The sequence below is a fragment of the Drosophila erecta genome, unplaced genomic scaffold (genome assembly GCF_003286155.1).
Source record: "Drosophila erecta strain 14021-0224.00,06,07 unplaced genomic scaffold, DereRS2 tig00000055-arrow-pilon, whole genome shotgun sequence".
Lineage (NCBI taxonomy): Eukaryota > Metazoa > Arthropoda > Insecta > Diptera > Drosophilidae > Drosophila > Drosophila erecta.
Genome location: NW_020825200.1, coordinates 7,667,703 through 7,685,818, shown reverse-complemented (window position 1 = coordinate 7,685,818; position 18,116 = coordinate 7,667,703). Strand labels below are relative to the sequence as shown.

The window sequence follows — 18,116 nt, the reverse complement described above, 5'->3', positions numbered from 1 at the left end:
AAAACAAAATTTTGTATATCCAAAGTTATCTATAAATTTATGATAATAATAAACATTTTGAAAATAGCGGCAGAAACTTGTTGCTTTGGATTTATCGATATCGCGAAAGTCATCGGATGGCGTATACCACTAATCGATTTCCGCTGCAATCAGCTGATTTTAATCGGCGTTCGTAAAGCAGAATTTAGTCAAGATCCGAGGGCATACTGTACTAAACTGTTGGATTTCTCTTCAGGATTAGCCATGGGAGTACCCACAAGCGATTGGATATACTGGTGTCGCCTGTGCGCCCGCGACGACGTTGTATACAAAGTAAGCGAGCGGGACGACGATCTGGTAAAGATCATCAGCAAATGCTTTGATGTAGAGGTACGTTATTCGTGTTCCTAGCCTCCAGATATCTGATACATTACTTTCCCACACACGCAGATGACCCTCGAGGAACCGGAACTGGGCAGCATGTTGTGCGAGGAGTGCTACTCGGTGATTGGCCAGCTGGTGACCTTCTCGGAGAGCGTTACCAAAGTGCAAGCCATTTTTGAGCTCCTGCGACACTCGGATCCGCAGGATAGCCAGGACTTGGACGCACTGCGTCTGGAATATGGCCTGCCGCCGGCCTGCAAGCGGAACCTTGAGTTCCTGGACATGGACGATCCGGAGGACAAGTCTTCCTTGGTGGAGGAGCTAACGATATCAGAACATTCCACATCTCCGTCTCCAGATTTTGAAGCCCAGACCGTGCGGAGACGAGCTAATCTCAAACAGTGTAAATTCGAACCTACCGCATCAAAACCCGAAGCTCAAACAAAACGCGGTCGCAGGCAACAGAATGCTGCTAAGCGAAATTCCGAGTTGTACAGTCCAGCGGAGTCGGATGATGAGGAGCCCATCCTAGACGAAGATGAGGCCTTGTCGCCGCCGCCTTTGAAACGAAGAAGAGGCAGACCCAAGGGTACAGGCAAACAGAGAAGCCTGGACGACAGCGACAATTTAACTTCCCACGAACCAGACGACATTGCCAAAAGCAAACCATATAACAAGGCATCCGAGTTGAGCCTGTCGCCCCATGAGGATGGCTCCCAAAGCTCGCCTTTTGTCGATTTCACATGCAAAGCCTGCAACGAGACCTTTATGTCCTTCATGGCTCTGCGCAGGCACAAGCACGACATGCACGGCGGTCCGAAGAGGTTCGTTTGCGACCACTGTGGGAAGGGTTTAAAGACCTTCACATCGCTGGTGGAGCACCAGCTGGTTCACACGGATGAGAAGCCCTGTATATGCCCCGTGTGCAATGCTGGCTTTAAGAACAAGGCCAGGCTGAGAGTAGGTGTAAACGAATAATCTTGTGTCCAACTAATCATGGAATTCTCTTATCACTTCTAGGTGCACAGCCAGACACATGGTGAGCCCAGGTTTGAGTGCAACATCTGTGGGAAAAAACTGCAGACTCGGGCGATTCTTAACAAGCACAAGTACGTGCACACAGAGGAGCGACGCTTCAAGTGCGAGGTTTGTGGCAGCGGCTGCAAGAACTCCACGGCCTTGAAGATCCACCTCCTGGGACACACGGGCCTCAGACCTTATGTGTGCAAGTACTGCGGAAAGGCGTTCGCCAGCAACACGAACTGCCGCTCCCACAAGTGGAAAAAACACCCCGAACAGGCGTCCAAGGAGGATGAAACCGAATCTTCACGTATTCCAGTGCCAACGTTGGAGGAACTACGGGCGATGTAAGCTGCAGTCCTTCATAGTCATCATAATCTTATTGTTTTTATTCACTTTGCAGAACTCGCGAGATGGCCAAGGTGAAGAAGGATGATTAGATCGTGAATCAGATTCAGCTGATTAACAAAAATGTACACTTTAAGAACCGGTATACTTCTTTGATTTGCAGTGCGCAGTAAGCTGTAACCCAGGAGCATTTATATATACACTACTGCCCTTTTTGCAATTAAGTTTGGTTTTTAATTAGTTTCAAAATACATTTACACTTTAAACGCACACTTAAATTGGGGAATGAATGGATGGCGTATTGATCACCTCTCAATATTTTGTGCCATAACTCGGTGATAAAATAGTAAATATTAAGCGATTAAATAATTAAAATGTAACAAGAGAAAAAATATATAAGGAACAACTAAAGTAATACAAATTAGATCATTTGTGAGTGGGTCTGTGTAAGATAAATATGTAAACATGTTTTGATTTCGATGGTTTTTCTATAATTATTTGCTGTTTAGTTTAACACGTTGAGAAGCAAAATCTTTTGGCATGGCCTTCCAAACAGAGCAAAGAGTCAATAAACAGTGCATCCAAGTAGGTTGGCTCTTTAACCCTTCCTCCCTCACCGCTCCTAGTCAATGTTCAGGGAGGACATTAACTCTTCGACGCTGCGTAGGAATATAAGAAAGAAGAAAGTTACTTTGATTACCAGGAATCGTAAGAGAGCGCTGTCGCTTAGGCACGAATGTTTACACTGGCACGCACGTGATATCTATGTCCTGGAAGGCCACGCCCAGCCAGGCGACCACCAGGCAGTAGTGCTGGAAGAGCTGAAGCAACAGTTCACCCTCGTCCAGCATTTCCAGCCGCTCGATACGCTGCCTTTCAGCCGCCGAGATGCTCTCGTACACCTGCACCATGTCCCAGGCACGGGCGCCAGTCCAGCCGCTGTCCTTAAAGCGGTTCCTCTGCGTATCCAGCGACAAGCAGGATTCCACGCCGGCCAGGCTGCAGCCGCGTCCGCGCAGATTGTTGAGCATCACATCGCCGAAGCGGTCGTTCATGTTGACCTACGGCGGTCAACGAATTTATGCAATACGTGGATGAGAAACAAATGGTGGCGCATGCTAACCTGCTCGTAGTTGACGAAGACGGCTGCTTGGAACTTTTGCGCAATCCATTTGAGCAGGTTCCGGCAGTTTTGCGCCTCGATATAGACCAGAACGCACTCGGCAAGGAATATGGTGGGCAGGGAGTAATCAACTTCTGCCTGCTGCAGCTTGCTGTCCACCTCGTCGAGGTTACGCAGGTCAACGCCCATCAGGTGGTAGCTGGGCCCGTGTAGATCTGTGGGACTGAGCCGCACCTCACCATCCTCGTCGTGAATCCTGGCCAGCAGGGCCTTGTTGCGCTTGATTGTATAGCACTTGCGGGCGGTGACCGTGGGGAAGTCCAGCTCAATGAAGTTCTTCACCTGGTGGGCGGTGTCCCTCAGCCGGAAGTAGAGTGTGTCGAAGCCGCAGCCCAGATTAATGATCTGGCAGTTGCCCGAGGTTTTCTGTATGGACAAGAGGTGGGAGACGGTTAGGGCAAGGTCAGACTGGCATGGACATGCGCGGTGTGGCGGGCATGTTGGGCACGGCCTTGATGCAGCAATGCAACAGGATGACCTTGGCACGTGCCAGACAGTTGGGAGCCGCGCCAGATGAACTGACCTTTAGAAACTTCTCGACGCACATCTCCACGCCCTTGACGCGGGCAAAGTAGCCGCGATTGATCTCCGGCGCCTTGCGCTCCTGATTGCGCACGAAGTACCCGATATAGTCGTCCTTCCAGTAGCCCAACCGCACCGCACATCGCTTGCAATCGCTGGCATCGTCGTTGGTGGCTATCACAGCCTCATCGCACGGATGGAACTTGTGCGTCGAGCCGGCGATTCCGGCCGACGCTGGCGGCTCCATGGCTCTGCGGCTGATGTGCTCGGTGGTTTCCAGTTGGGTCCTTATTTACAATCAGCTCCTGCGGCAACCACGAGTTCCAGAATCTTTGTTTTCCTGTTCCGAGTTTTTTTCTCGCTTGAAAACAGCTGCAGGAGTCGATAGGCGATAACAGTGTGCAGTGTTGAACAGCTCTTGGAGCCTGCCCGATAAATAGCGGAGCATTAGTTCGATTAGTGATGGGTTGGCGCGCACATTTGAAATGAATGGATATAAGAACAGAAGTTGCAAATATGAATTTATAACTGTAGTATAGTTAAATATAAATTGTATCCAAATACGCAAATCATGTCACACTTTAGAATATGCAGCATTTTTCATTATGAAAATCTTCTAGTTTAATGATTCCTGATCAACAATGGCATAAAAACACTATATAAAACTTCTCTACAAGCGTCGTATAATTTTTGGGAATAAGAAAGTTTATGTTTCATGATGTTGTGCTTATATATTTTTCTTTTAAAGTCCACATCCGTTTTAAATAAATATCAATCCCAATTTGACAAGTATTCTTGTAACTCGCTTTCGGGTTAACTGTCATTTTTGCTCCTCAGCAGTACAAATGCAGTTTTTCTTTAGCCTAATTGACTTAAGCACTTCATTAATAAGGCAGGGGTCAACATTGTAAACAAAGCGTCTCAATGCTCAAGTGCTTTAATTGCTTCCCGCATCTTTGACATCGGAAGCTCTGCCGCTCGGGTTATAATTAAAATTAGCAGCTACGCCCAGCAGCCCGCTCAATAAGACGGGGTCAAAATGTGAACCGATCGCCAATTGGCGGAGCTCGAAGCATGAATCACGACCCATCCATCCATCCATCGTCTGGGCCGCGTCGTATATAATAGAATTCAATTAGAAATTATGCAAAATTGTATTCCGTTTTGTCATGCAAAGATAACTCATTACTATCGTATATAGAACGTCTTTCTTTGAATGACAAGACTTCAATTTGTATAATAAATTCAGAATATTAATATTTATTGCTTGTTGCATAACTTTATTTTTGAAATTATATAAGCAACTCCCCTAAAAATACCTTATTGATTGATTTAGTTGGCCTTTACCCAGATCATTGTCATAATATTTTGCTTAATATATTTTAATAGCTAATTTCGCACCCAAAACTTCACTAAACTGGGCTCTAAAAGTGTAAGTATTTAATAGGTTGGGATTGTTATTTATGTATTAAGTCAATTACGGTTTTTTCTCCCCATAGATATTATTGAGATACTCCTATTATCATCTTTGTAGATGCTTTCCTAATGTTGTACCTGATTATTTTTTATTAGCGACTGCAACTCCAATGTGATTTCCCCGATCCTTGTATTATTTTGCGAGCCCCTCCAACCAGGCGCCTCTCGATCTGCTGCCCTCACTCCGCTCCCGGCTCCACTCGAAGCACCCACGCCAAGTCGAGTTCCGCTCCTGCTCAGCGGACGCAGCCGGCTCTCTTCCGATTGCGCTACTATTGAAGATTCGTGTTGCGTTCGGGTTCGGGTTCACTTGGCCGTCAGTTCGTCGGCAGCGTTCGAAAGAGCTGGTCGGTTGGTTGGTTGCGTTCTGCCGCCAAAACTGCGCTCAGGTGAGAGGAGAGTTCGTTTAAAGCTGCGCGCGCTCAATACAACGAAAGCATCGGTCGGTGGGCACTCGTACACCTGAGTATCTGTGTGTGAATCGTTGGTAACAGCCGGCAACTGAGTGTGAGTGTTAACTGAGTTTCGCTGGCTGGTGTGCGTGAGAAGCGGTTTTTTGGACGGCACATTGCGCTTACCTGGCTTACCTGAGTTTCAGTCTACGACTCAAAAACGGTCATTTCAGCTGCGTTACGTTTTTTCCCCGTCTTGTTTTCAGTCTTGGTTTTGGTTATGGTTGGTGTTATTTTTTGTTTGTTACCTTTTCGGGGCGTTGGCCAAGAAAGTTATTGTGAGTGAGAAGCACACACAAAAGTTGAAACTAAAATGCGAGTGGTAATGGCTGGAAAATCGCGATTAGATAGTGAAATGACGGATAGAAGCCGCAACAAGTTGCCACGGCAACGTCATCAACTGGAGCATAACTGTAAAAACAGTGAGATGAAGCCACACAGAGAGAATACAGTGGTCATAACAAAACAAAAGCGAAAACATAATATATCAAAATATTAAGCAACTCTGGATATCTATTCAAATTTATATTCAATTTTACAAAAGCAAGCAAAGTAAACAAATTAAAAGAGATAAAGAATAACTTTAGGCAATATAAACTATAAACTATGAAAATAGCCGTAGAACGTGGTGAATTCTTTTCGGTGCATTGGCAGCAACAACACCTGTGTAGTGGGCCAACACACAGATACACACATGGCCACAGAGATAGGCACGCACACAGGCGCACCTGCGCTTCACTTTCAGCGTTATCGTTGCGTTTATTGTTTGCTTTGGTGATTGCGAAAAAGGCAAAACTTCTACAAATGATTCATCCACGGGCGACCGCAACAAGCGCTATTAAAATTTCGACACGAAATCCGATCTGAAAGTTCCCATCCAGTTTCGCCATAAACTGCACAAATACTTTTCTGCAGGCGTTTGCACTTCCGTAACTTTTCTTTTAGGAACCCTTCGAGGGTTGAGCCGTCGTATCATCGAATAACCGGGTAACTTGAGGCGTCCGCAGGCAGGTTAATGCACCCGTACATGTACGTACATGCACGTACGTGTACGAGTCCTTGTGCCACATTGAACACACACTCGCAGCCAGTGCAATAGCATCACGAATGTTCTATGGGCGTTCGAATAGTCATCTCCATACTTCGTTGGCCCGACCTGTACCTATAAATGCACATTGCAACCAGGGTAACGATACAGACTGCATTGCCAATCACAAATGCCAAGAGCAAAATTCAAACACAGGCGATTTTGGAGTAGCCAGGTGTTTATAATTTCCCACTTTTTCTTTGCGGCATTTGCACACGTATTAGGGGTTGGACTGGCCGGAAACACCTGACACAAATATATTAATCATGCATTTTATATTATTTATCAGTTTTTATGACTTCACTTCTTGGTTTTATTTGAGTGCTCGATAGCAGCTCACTTCCTTTGCTTAAGATCGTTTTTTTAGTAATTTGAAGACTTATGTTATGGTTCAGCGAATTCAGACAACCAATTGACCAACTTTTTCCTAAACAATTTACTTGCCAGCCATTGGCTCACACCGCTTTACACCGATGACCTTTCCCTATTATCGGTGCAATTAACCCATTGACGCCGTTCCAAAAAGCCCAGACCAGGCACGTAACACTCAGTGCATGGGGTCTCTTCACTCGACTCCACACTGAAGTCGCATTTGATGCTGTAACTTAGTTTTAGCGCTTTTTTCGAGTCGACAATCAAACGGGTTTGTCGGTCTCTCGGCCTCTTCTAATGCCGGAATGGATTGGTATAGCCAAGAAAATTGAGCCAACAACGTAATGGAAAACCAGTTTGGTCACTCTTACTGGAACTCAGAGCCGAGATTTGTTTTCATTCTGTTTGTTTATAGTTTAATGCTTTTTTGTTGTCCCTCAACATGATTTGAAACCATTGTTGACCACATGGAAAAGCATTACTTTGCGTAATAAAATACTTATATTATTTATATAAAAGCAAGAAACAGATCCAAAAGTACTTAAAAGAACCAAGTTCTAAAGTGAGCAATCAGTCATTTTCCCCTTTTAAATATTTCGCCTTAATCATTTGTGTCACTTTTTCTAGGTCACCATGATGCACAAATTGAAATACCGCGATAAATTAAAATGGCTTCTAGCCCTTCTTGTGCTGGTCAGCACTTGTTTTATGCAGACAAAGGGACAGACAAGAGATCCCAGATTTTATTCCCGTCCGGGCGTTGACTACCATTGGCCAAATCCAGGGGATCCGGACTACAGGTGAGTCACGGCTTCCGTTCGACTTATCAGGTTTGGGAACTTACGTTTGCTTCTCACAGAACATACACGTTCAACGATCGCCGATATGGTCATTATCAGCCAAATGGCTATGGAGCCAACTATCCAGGCCGAAATCCACCTGGACAATATCCGCAGGGAATGCCGAATGAAGATCGCTTTCGATTTGATCCGGTAAGCGCAGAAACAAATAGTTTAAGTATTAACTAGGAGGAAATGTTTAACTTTACCCAACCCATGAATCCACTGAGAAATAGAATGTCCATTTTATGATGATCCAAATATGCAAATATATTATGTTATTATGTTATTATTATAATAACTTAGATGAACTAACAAGAATACTTCGACATATAATACCCAATGCAGCATTGTGAAATTATCGAAATATTTGATGTGGGATCCTAACTCGCGCTTTATCAATTAACTTTCGTGACACAAAAAACTGACCCCCATACCAAAGAACCGTGCCGAAAGATCCATAAGCGAACAATGCCGAGTCATTGAGACAGGGAGTTTGTCCGATCAACAGATCGTTCCAATATCAAAGCAATAATCTTAATTAAGTTTTCATGCCATCGCAGCTTAATCAATTACACATGTCGCCCATGCACTGATCGGCTCAGAGTCTCTATTTGTTCCACCATCTGAAATGGGCTAATGATGGTCTCACATTTCCCCTAATTCTCATCACAGAACGATCCGAACGCACGGACCCAGTTTCCGGGCGTGTTGGCCGGATGGCGAGAGGATTTGCAGGGCAAGCAGCGCCGGGATTCGTTGACCCTCGAACGGGATGTGTTCGTGACCACCAACTACGGCCAGGTGCAGGGCTTCAAGGTGTACATGTACGACAACCCAGACCCCAAGTCCTTCTATCGCCCCTATCACTCGACCGTGGACCGTGTGATGGGCGAGTGCTCGGTGTTCCTGGGCATTCCCTACGCCCTGCCGCCCACCTTCGAGGGCAGGTTCAAGCCACCCCGCGTCCATCGAGGCTGGCAGCTCCTCCAGGCCGTCGACTTTGGACCCGCCTGTCCACAGCCTGTGCGGTATACGGGCGCCACAAAGGGAGTGATGGACATGGACGAGGACTGCCTCTACTTGAACGTGTATTCGCCGAAGGTAGGTTTAGGCTAAGTCACACAGAAGAGCTGTCGAGGATCATAGGAAGTAACTAAAAAATGCATATGATTTTTCTAACTTAGACTGGTGCTGGTGTGGCCCAAAAGTACCCTGTAATGGTGTATATCCATGGTGGCGAGTTCATCCGCGGGGCATCCAACCTATTCCAGGGTCACATTCTGGCCTCGTTCTACGACGTGGTGGTGGTGACCCTGAACTACCGCCTCGGTGCTCTGGGATTCCTGTCCACTGGCGACGAGAACTCGCCCGGCAACTATGGCATCCTCGATCAAGCGATGGCGCTGCGTTGGGTCCATGACAATATAGAGTTTTTCAACGGTGATCGCAATTCCATCACCCTATTTGGTCCGGGAGCGGGAGGCGCCTCCGCCGGCCTCCTGATGGTGGCACCACAGACGCGGAACATTGTGCGGCGCGTGATCGCACAGTCCGGTTCGGCTCTAGCGGATTGGGCCCTAATCCAGGACAAGTATCGCGCTCAGAACACGAGTCGTGTGCTGGGACAGCTGCTGGGCTGCTCCATCGAATCCTCATGGAAGTTGGTCAACTGCCTGCGCACTGGACGCAGCTTCTACGAGCTGGGAAACGCTGAGTTCTCTCCCCAGGTGGGTAGCTTTCCGTGGGGTCCAGTTCTGGATCACAACTTTACGTTGCCCGGCGACGATTGGTACGAGGGATGGCGCGAAAAGGATTGGCGTTTCCTCACCCAAACGCCGGAAACCCTCATACGGGCTGGAAAATTCAACCGGAATATTCAGTACATGACGGGGGTGACCACACAGGAAGCCGCCTTCTTTGTGGCCCAGAACGAGTCCTTGAGTCCGTACTATGAGCTAGATGGACGCTTCTTTGATCAGAAAATAAGGGAACACGTTTTCCGCTACAACTATACCCTTAATCCGAACGGAGTGTACGAGGCCATCAAGTACATGTACACCTTCTGGCCGGATCCCAATAATAACACCATAATCCGGGACCAGTATATAAACATGCTGAGTGATCTCTACTACCGGGCACCGGTGGATCAGATGGTCAAGCTGATGCTGGAGCAGAAGATACCGGTCTATATGTACGTACTGAATACCACCGTGGAGGCACTGAATCTGCCACAGTGGCGAAAGTATCCACACGACACCGAGCGTTACTTCCTCACCGGAGCTCCCTTCATGGACACCGAATTCTTTCCCAAAAAGGAGCACCTGCAGCGCAACATGTGGACGGATAACGATCGCAATATGAGCCACTTCTTCATGCAGACCTACTCGAATTTTGCCAGATACGGGTAAGCTAACTCACAGATTGTTACAATACTATACCTAAATGTGCTCCAATTCCAGCAATCCGACGCCGCAACAGGTGCTGGGCATGCATTTCCAGAGAGCGTACCAGGGAGAGATCCGGTACCTGAACATCAACACCACGTACAACTCCTCCATCCTGCTCAATTATCGGCAGACGGAGTGCGCCTTCTGGACGCAGTACTTGCCCACAGTTATCGGCGTGCTGGTGCCCACCTATCCACCCACCACGGAGTACTGGTGGGAGCCCAAGGAGCCACTGCAGATCGCCTTCTGGAGCATGTCCGTGACCTGTTTCTTCCTCATAGTGCTGGTGGTCATCTGCTGCATCATGTGGCGCAATGCCAAGCGGTATGTTTCGATTGAACACAACACTGTAATCTAATCATAGTATAATCAAACTGATACCCATCCAAAGGCAATCGGATCGCTTCTACGACGAGGATGTCTTTATCAATGGCGAGGGCTTGGAACCGGAAGCGGATGCGCGTGGCGTCGACAATGCCCACATGGTGACCAACCACCATGCCCTGCGCTCCAGGGATAATATCTACGAGTACCGGGACTCCCCATCCTCCAAAACGTTGGCCAGCAAGGCGCACACGGACACCACCTCGCTGCGCTCACCCAGCTCGCTGGCCATGACCCAAAAATCCAGCAGCCAGGCGTCCCTCAAGTCCGGGATCTCGCTCAAGGAAACTAATGGTCATTTGGTGAAGCAGACGGAAAGGGCAGCCACGCCACGTGCCCAGCAAAATGGCTCCACGGCCAAGGTGGCGGCTCCTGTGGAAGAGAAGCGCTTACTGCAGCCACTTTCCAGCACACCAGTGACGCAGCTGCAGGCGGAGCCGGCTAAAAGAGTGCCCACCGCCGCCAGTGTCTCGGGCAGCAGTCGGAGCACCACGCCGGTGCCCTCTGCCCGCAGCAACATGCACACCACAACAGCCACCTTGAGTTCCCAGCCAGCGGCTCAGCCGCGGAGGACCCAGCTGGTGGAGGGAGTGCCTCAGACATCCGTATAAGTAACCGCTCTCTAAGCGCTGGACGCGCTTAGGGAGTCCGCCGAATCGTCCAATTGCAGAGCCAATAAACAATCCAGGAGGAATAGCACCAGGTAGGTCGTAGTTTTTATGACTGGGATCTATACCCATACAAAACCTTTTTCCTTTCAGTTCCTCCTGGGATTTCAATTAAAGTTAGTTTGTTATCACCGAACAATGTAGGTTTTACTTTGTATTTATGATAGGTTTCTAAACAGATCTTTGAGATCTCAGTTTTGAGTTGTAGCTATTTCTAATGCGTTACTTTAAGTTTACTTGTTCGTAAGTTTGCTAACCCAACGAATACAAATCCATATCAATGACATTCCATAGCCTTACAATCGGCCTTCACGTGTACATAAAGTATTTTAATGTATAATAAGAAATATTTAAATCTAGGAAATGTTCTGCTTAAGCTGTGCGGACTTAGCTATACAATAAAATCTTTTTTATAACAAATGTTGAGCTTAACCTTTAAGAAACTCCCTTTTAGTGACAGTAATATCGAATGAAACTGTGAAGAGGGTATACATTTATAATAAAATATTAAAAATAAATAATGCATTATTTAAAACTTGCTATTAGTTAATACACAAAATCATAACATGGTCGCGTCCCGTATCATAAGAATGTCATGTTTACCATTAGATCCTAGCCACTCCCAAACATCATCAAGAGCAATACCTACAGTGCCTTAATTTCTGGTAATTGTCCTCGATGGACCCATCCATGTACCCACTAAGTGTGCCTTTCATACATATACAAATGTACTCCTAGTTATATACTTCCTATATGTTCTGTGTGTCGCATATAAGCAAAATGACCATACAAAATCAGTGTGAACCGTCCAATAACTTTATGTTTTCACAAGCATCGTGTACATCGTTTTTCTGTATATATCTTCATTTGTTACACGGTGGAAAGCATAATGTTTTTAACACATTATATGTTTATATGTACTTTAGATAAGTTTAATGTATTTGTCCATTAATAAATATTTTCACATTACGCAATGTTGTTTCCTCATTTGTTTTGAAACCATAGTTGGTTACAATTGTGACAAATTAGACTTCACTGTTTCACTAATGAAATAAAACAATTGTCATTCCTAGGTAAATAAGTGTTAGAGCTCATGGTCTTATTTATTGTATCCACGGTTATGAAATTAACATAAAAATAATATACAAGGGTTATCGGCTTCCAAAAAGGCCGTTTTGGCCCATATTTCAACCAAAGAATAATTGCAAGGTTCGGAAATCTATCAGTTTTATATTATCTATTATCAGAAATCTATTCGTTTTTGTTTTTTATAGCTAAGTCTATAACTTCAAGCTAGGAAACAGCTCAATGGATCTTAGAAACAACTTTCTTCCAATAAAATACGATTGGAATGGCCTTAAAATAGATTTTCCTAAACTCTTACAGATACAACGACGCGGCAAACACAATGTCACGCTTGAGCAACCGTATTCCTTCGGAGAACTTGTTTTCCAGGTCAGTGTTGCCAATGGTTTTCGAGGCCTGACACATCTGGCGCAGCAGCTCCTCCAGTCGCCTCATGCAGCGGATGATGGAGCCTTCAAAGATGTCGGTCATCTTGCAGACCGCAAGGAAGCTGGAGCCCTTGCACCACGCCAGCACCACGTCCATTAGGAAGGGCTTAAACTTGTCCACATAGGTATCGGCGTCCAGATCGAGCTTGCATTCCGTGGACACCTTGGCAATGCGCCGCGCCAGATCCTGCATCGAGCGCAGTGGTCCCGATAGCTCCGTGGCGCTCTTCACCGACTCGCTGGACTTCTCGTCGCAAACAAAGCAGGAAAGCAGAGCCACCGCTTGCGGCGCGGTAAGCTCGTTAAATACTCCGTTAAAGATCATCTCGGTCATGAGGAGTTCATCCGCCGAGCTCAGTTCGCAGGCAACGCGACCCTTAAACTCAATGACGTCGCCGGGCTTGCAGTAGCCCATGCGCCGAAGGACACGCTTGCGGTGCTTCAGTTCCTCCATCTGCAGCAGACTGCGGGCAGCCTTCAGCTCGGCCTTCAGGTCTTGCAGTTGCGATTGCAGCTTCACCTTGTCCTGGTAGCGCCGGTAGATGCGCTCCAATTCCGGTGACTTGTGTAGCGGATGCTCCTCCAGACGCGCCTCAAATTGGGCAATGGTATTGACAATATCGCGGAACTCTCGTTCCTTGATGTTCATGTCGTCGATGGGATTGAGGACGGGTGGTCCCATGGGGAATCGTTTCTTCGCCTCCTGGATAGTCTTCAGCACGGCTCGCCGATTGTCAGCACTGCGTAGATCGTTGGGGAAGTACACGCGAATTGAGCTGATCTGGGTGATGAGGGTGTGGGCCACCGGTACCACCTCCATGCATCCACGCTCGTTCGGTTTGCATGGCTCCGTGTCGCCGGTTTTTGCGGCCGCTTCACTTACGTGCAGTAGCACATCAATGGTGACGCTGGGCTCACACTTTAAAGGATTCTTGCGGCTCTGGTCTTGTTTCTTAAAGTTCAACACAATCCCCCAGTCGTACTCCTGGGAGCCGGCGGCCACCTTCACCAACCTGCCAGGCTGCAGAAACGGCAAGAGGTATTGCGGCTTCGTTATCCACTGACGAAACTGCTTGCCGTGCTGATCCAGCTGGGAGCGTATGTGATGGTAGGAAGCAATGTTGTGCTCGTCCTTGATAGTCAGCTTATTCAGCTCCAGCGTCTTCTGCTCCACCTGGTCATGCAGGCCGGGCAGGGCAGCTTGATTCTGGAATTGATAGAAACTGCGCTCCAGCATGTACTCCGGATTGATTTCCTCCACGCGAAGCAGATTTAGCACCATATTGTATGTAAGATGGAAGGCCGAATTGATGGGATCTGCCTTGCCCTGGACAATGTCACGACCAACGGCCGGCGAAACTTTTTCGTCGATCATGAGAATGACGATGCCCTTGTCATCCAATCCACGTCGACCGGCACGTCCCGCCATTTGGATGTACTCGCCAGAGCTGATCCATCGGAAGTCCTTGCCATCGAACTTACGCGGAGCCGTAAATAGCACAGTTCTAGCCGGCATGTTAAGGCCCATGGCAAAGGTTTCGGTGGCGAACAAGGCCTTGATCAGACCTTCCCCGAACAGAATCTCTATGGTCTCCTTCAGAATTGGCAGCAGACCACCATGATGGATGCCAATGCCGCGACGCAACAGCGGCAATACGTTTTCCACCTGGGGCAGCCGACGATCCTCCTCCGTGAGCACGTCCATGGCATTGTTGAACACCTCGTCGACTAGTTTCTTTTCGTCCGGAGTGTTGAAGTCCAGCTTGGCCATCTGCATGGCATAGATCTCGCAGTCCTTCTTGCTGAACGAGAAAATGATGACCGGTGCAAAATTGCGCTCCATAATCATCTTGACGATTTTAAAGATATTTGTTTGTCCGGCATTAGTTCCTTTAATGCCACCATTCCGCCCTTTCTGATCGCCCTTCCCAGCCTCACCTGAAAAAAAAAATGGAAATTAAACAAAGTTTGGAGTTGTTTTACACTTGATTTACCTGCATTGGCCAGCACTGCCATTGCAGTGGTAAAGTTGTCCTCCTTGAACTGCCCCTTTTCGTCGACGATAAGATGGATGCCATCGCCTCCGGCCGGGAAGATGTAGTGTTGCAATGGAGTGGGGCGGTAGTCGGTGTAGACAACGTGACATGGCTGCTTGTGCAGGTGGCAGACCCACTCCGCGAACTGCCGAGCATTGGGAATGGTGGCCGAAAGGAACACATACCGCACATTGTCTGGCAGAAGGATGAGCGTTTCCTCCCAAACGACGCCGCGCTCCTTGTCGCGCATGTAGTGAATCTCATCGAAGATCACCCAGCCCACCTCGCGCATGATCTCGCTGCCGCGGTACAACATGTTCCGTAGAATCTCGGTGGTCATGATCAAACAGGAGGCCGATGGATTTATGGTGACATCACCGGTGACCAGTCCCACGTCCTTAAACTCGTCGGTGAATTCGCGGAACTTCTGGTTGGACAGAGCCTTTATGGGAGTGGTGTATATAACCCGCTGCTTGGCGGCCAATGATTTAGCTATGGCATACTCCGCCACCACGGTCTTTCCGGCTGACGTGTGGGCGGAAACCAGGACACTCTGGCTGTTGTCAATGCACAGAATCGCCTGGCGCTGGAACGGATCGAGCACGAAGGGGTATTCCTTCGCCGGCACGCCGCTGAACGGCTGTAGGGGTATGTACTCCTGGTCAGGATGGGCGGCAACCTCGTGGGTGCATGACTTGGGAGAGTCCAATAAGTGGGTCACAATCCTAGTGCGCAGGGCCTCCAGAGCCGCAGAATCATCCAAATCGAGGGTACGAGTGGGCTCGTCATCTGCATCGTCGTCATCCACTGCAACAATGGACTCCTCCTGCCTCAGACGCTTGGTGGGCTCCTCATTGTCGTCTCCTTTGTCAGCTCCTTCCGCTCCTTTGGAGGATTGAGCGGAAGCGGTGTCCTCCGCTTGCCGTTTGCTTCCCTTTTGGGCGCCACCGCTTCCCGTTGGCTTCTCCTTCTGGTTAACTACCGGTGGCGGCATCGCCGGCGACACCTCATCAAAGCAGTCGAATAGCTCTTCTATATCCATGCCGCGATTTGTATTTACTGTCTGTTTTTTTACGAACTATTTCAACGCACGCCGCAAAACATGTGAAGAGCCGATAACACGATTGCAATTGTTATCGGTTCAGCAGACCGATGTCAGTGAAGAACATCTAGCTATTTTGAGGGAAAATAAAAATAAAAATAAACGGTTTCCAGGAACTTGTTAATCTAATATAAAAGAGAATTATATTGCACTTCTGAGAAAAAAGAGACAAAGAAAAAGAGTACATCTGTATGTTAATCACCATTTATGCTTCTCAGTCTGGAAAATCGATCGAAAAGCGGTATATAAAAAAGTATTTCAATTTGCTTAGATAAAGGCAACTGTTTTTTGTCTTTATGGCATCTTTCAATGTCGCTATAGATTGTAGTTGGAATATATATGTATGTATATATATTATATAAAAATAAATCAAATAATTAAAAATTAATAAATGTATAAGCTCCAAAATGTAGAAAAAGCTAAAATATTATTCAAAGTAAGTGATTATGTATGATGGTGTGACCATCATGTTTTTGGCATATCCGTAGTGCATATAGAATATACATATGTACTACTTTACAGGATAGTAACGCTTACTTCTACCTGTTGCATACTTTTCAACGGACCTAGTATACCCTAGTATTAACGGGTATAAAGAAAACACCACAGTTCGGTTGCTGGCTGAGCGGTTTCTGGTATATTCGAGAGTGCGGTCACACTGGCGGCAACAGCTGTTCTGTTTTTCCATTGTCGTTGCCCGACCAAATTATACAATTGTTGGCGTTTTCCGACGTCCACATCGCAGAGTCCAGGAACAAACGGTGCAAAATGGTAGCTGGAGGTGCCTCGGATACGGGCGGCGTGAAGCCGATGGTCATTGCGGGCCGCATGGTGCGGGAGCGGGAGCGCCTGATTGGCATGTCGCCGGAGGAGCGCGCCTGGCGCAAACAGTGGCTGAAGGACCAGGAGCTACACCACGGACCCCGCAAGGTGCCCGCCCTGGAGCTGGAGCTGAACAATCCCATTAAGCGCTTCTACCGCGCTCCCCTGGACAAGGTCTGCAATGTTTTGGAGCCCGTCCTGGTGAGCTATTGTCATGGGCATTATGTAATCAAGTTTTTGACCGATTCCGCATGCGTTCCTTCGCCTGCAGGGCTTCCAGCGGGCGTTCACCGTGCGCTACTGGACCGGCAAGGCGCTGCTCGCCCTCACCGGAATCTACGCCGGCGCCTACTACTTCAAGTACAACCAGAATGTGAGTAATGGTTAAAGAATGCAGGTTGGCTAAGCCATAGGTCATGCCTGGTATCAAAGGGTAATGGATCAAGCAGAAACGCGTACTCGTAGGAAAAATAATTTCAATCTTCAGTCTAAAATTATAAATCCCATTCTAAAACAACATACAAAAATTAATATATATTACATATATTCAAGCGAGTGCAAACGCAAGGACTTACGTGTTGACACCTAAACCGATTTAAGCTGCTCATCGGGAATTTAAAGCTGCTGGGCATTGACCAAAACTATAAAAACCTTGAAAAACTGCTTAGGCCTTTAAAAGTCTAGAAAGATTAGACGAATATACTTTATTAAGCTATGTTCAGGTCAATATTTACTGCTTAATCGTTTACAATATGCATGTACACATAGAATAATTATAGCTTAATGAAAACTCAACCTCTTATTTAAGGATTGGACCCGGAAGGGCGGCTGGCGTGTGATCCACTCGCGCAAGCAGTGCGTGCCCGGAGACGAGGGCTACCCCAAGGTCTCCGATCGATCGGCGCCATCCGATTACGCGGCTCGCGGATTCAAGGAGTCGCCTCTGAAAGCTTGAGGATCGTCCCCGAGGTGGCTTAGTGATTTTGCTTAAGTTTCAAACGTAAATTAATAATATCAAAACAAAAATCGCAATAAATATGGAAACGAAAACACAGGGAAGGAGATTGAGAGTGGATTGTGGTTTTGCCATGGCTTCGCTGTTGAAGAAGAGGTTTTTCTGCTGAGCTTGGCGGATATTCTTTTTTGGCAACTCCAGCACTTTGGCGGTGTGCTCAATTCGCTGAAATTGTCAATTATCGGCAGTTTTCTTTTATTTCGGTTTTCGAGCTTATGAAGAAACCAGGCTGCGGTCGTTGCTCAAAGAAAATGAGATTTTCTAATCCGGTGTGGCACTTGGCATTTAATCAAATAATATTTATGTGAAATTGATGCAACGTCCAAAAATGTTAATAATAATAAAATTATGTGAGAAAAGTAAGAGTCAGCAGTAAGTCAAATTGTTTTGAAGGTGCAATGAAAGTAATTCTTTGGTTAAACTAAAAAGCAAACTGGTTATATTGGAAAAATAAAAAGTGATT

General features: G+C 47.0%; 5 protein-coding genes across 10 annotated transcripts; 3 read left to right on the top strand and 2 right to left on the bottom strand.

Moving 5' to 3' along the window:
* The first annotated feature begins 117 nt into the window (after positions 1-117).
* On the top strand, positions 118-1,993 carry LOC6541172 (zinc finger protein weckle). The gene is made up of 5 exons (XM_026979106.1): positions 118-168; positions 236-369; positions 430-1,323; positions 1,384-1,730; positions 1,787-1,993. The coding sequence occupies exons 2-5, from the start codon at positions 244-246 to the stop codon at positions 1,821-1,823; spliced, it is 1,404 nt and encodes a 467-aa protein (XP_026834907.1). The 5' UTR covers positions 118-168; positions 236-243; the 3' UTR covers positions 1,824-1,993.
* On the bottom strand, positions 1,931-3,863 carry LOC6541397 (leucine carboxyl methyltransferase 1). 2 transcript variants are annotated; one of them, XM_015159878.2, is made up of 4 exons: positions 3,438-3,863; positions 2,855-3,280; positions 2,476-2,792; positions 1,931-2,390 (listed from the first exon to the last, which is right to left on the bottom strand). In XM_015159878.2, the coding sequence occupies exons 1-4, from the start codon at positions 3,681-3,683 to the stop codon at positions 2,354-2,356; spliced, it is 1,026 nt and encodes a 341-aa protein (XP_015015364.1). In that variant the 5' UTR covers positions 3,684-3,863; the 3' UTR covers positions 1,931-2,353. The 2 variants fall into 2 exon arrangements, with proteins under 2 accessions (XP_015015364.1, XP_001968992.1); XM_001968956.3 differs by having other exon boundaries at positions 1,946-2,390; positions 2,488-2,792.
* Positions 3,864-5,204: 1,341 nt separating this feature from the next.
* On the top strand, positions 5,205-12,133 carry LOC6542173 (acetylcholinesterase). 5 transcript variants are annotated; one of them, XM_001968955.3, is made up of 8 exons: positions 5,205-5,419; positions 7,451-7,623; positions 7,683-7,815; positions 8,338-8,766; positions 8,850-10,069; positions 10,125-10,436; positions 10,504-11,199; positions 11,258-12,133. In XM_001968955.3, the coding sequence occupies exons 2-7, from the start codon at positions 7,457-7,459 to the stop codon at positions 11,105-11,107; spliced, it is 2,865 nt and encodes a 954-aa protein (XP_001968991.1). In that variant the 5' UTR covers positions 5,205-5,419; positions 7,451-7,456; the 3' UTR covers positions 11,108-11,199; positions 11,258-12,133. The 5 variants fall into 5 exon arrangements, with proteins under 5 accessions (XP_001968991.1, XP_026834052.1, XP_026834050.1 ...); XM_026978251.1 differs by having other exon boundaries at positions 5,206-5,301; XM_026978249.1 differs by lacking the exon at positions 5,205-5,419 and adding an exon at positions 5,462-5,587.
* A 97-nt stretch (positions 12,134-12,230) lies between these two features.
* LOC6542475 (exosome RNA helicase MTR4) lies at positions 12,231-15,859 on the bottom strand. The gene is made up of 2 exons (XM_001968954.3): positions 14,673-15,859; positions 12,231-14,616 (listed from the first exon to the last, which is right to left on the bottom strand). Exons 1-2 carry the CDS (start codon positions 15,754-15,756, stop codon positions 12,545-12,547), a joined length of 3,156 nt encoding a protein of 1,051 aa, XP_001968990.1. The 5' UTR covers positions 15,757-15,859; the 3' UTR covers positions 12,231-12,544.
* Positions 15,860-16,430: 571 nt separating this feature from the next.
* LOC6543206 lies at positions 16,431-17,697 on the top strand. Its single transcript, XM_001968953.3, has 3 exons — positions 16,431-16,839; positions 16,910-17,011; positions 17,447-17,697. The coding sequence occupies exons 1-3, from the start codon at positions 16,585-16,587 to the stop codon at positions 17,591-17,593; spliced, it is 504 nt and encodes a 167-aa protein (XP_001968989.1). The 5' UTR covers positions 16,431-16,584; the 3' UTR covers positions 17,594-17,697.
* The last annotated feature ends 419 nt before the right edge of the window (positions 17,698-18,116 follow it).

Excerpts from the sequence above, each read along its gene's own strand:
- LOC6541172 (XM_026979106.1), top strand. The coding sequence starts at position 244 with ATGGGAGTACCCACAAGCGATTGGATATACTGGTGTCGCCTGTGCGCC. Across the intron at positions 370-429 it reads GCAAATGCTTTGATGTAGAG|ATGACCCTCGAGGAACCGGA; the intron begins GTACGTTATTCG and ends CCACACACGCAG. Across the intron at positions 1,731-1,786 it reads TTGGAGGAACTACGGGCGAT|AACTCGCGAGATGGCCAAGG; the intron begins GTAAGCTGCAGT and ends TTCACTTTGCAG.
- LOC6541397 (XM_015159878.2), bottom strand. The coding sequence starts at position 3,683 with ATGGAGCCGCCAGCGTCGGCCGGAATCGCCGGCTCGACGCACAAGTTC. Across the intron at positions 3,281-3,437 it reads GCGTCGAGAAGTTTCTAAAG|AAAACCTCGGGCAACTGCCA; the intron begins GTCAGTTCATCT and ends TTGTCCATACAG. Across the intron at positions 2,391-2,475 it reads GATATCACGTGCGTGCCAGT|CGTCGAAGAGTTAATGTCCT; the intron begins GTAAACATTCGT and ends ATTCCTACGCAG.
- LOC6542173 (XM_026978249.1), top strand. Across the intron at positions 7,624-7,682 it reads CCAGGGGATCCGGACTACAG|AACATACACGTTCAACGATC; the intron begins GTGAGTCACGGC and ends TGCTTCTCACAG. Across the intron at positions 10,070-10,124 it reads TCGAATTTTGCCAGATACGG|CAATCCGACGCCGCAACAGG; the intron begins GTAAGCTAACTC and ends CTCCAATTCCAG.
- LOC6542475 (XM_001968954.3), bottom strand. The coding sequence starts at position 15,756 with ATGGATATAGAAGAGCTATTCGACTGCTTTGATGAGGTGTCGCCGGCG. Across the intron at positions 14,617-14,672 it reads GGCAGTGCTGGCCAATGCAG|GTGAGGCTGGGAAGGGCGAT; the intron begins GTAAATCAAGTG and ends TTTTTTTTTCAG.
- LOC6543206 (XM_001968953.3), top strand. The coding sequence starts at position 16,585 with ATGGTAGCTGGAGGTGCCTCGGATACGGGCGGCGTGAAGCCGATGGTC. Across the intron at positions 16,840-16,909 it reads ATGTTTTGGAGCCCGTCCTG|GGCTTCCAGCGGGCGTTCAC; the intron begins GTGAGCTATTGT and ends CTTCGCCTGCAG. Across the intron at positions 17,012-17,446 it reads ACTTCAAGTACAACCAGAAT|GATTGGACCCGGAAGGGCGG; the intron begins GTGAGTAATGGT and ends CTCTTATTTAAG.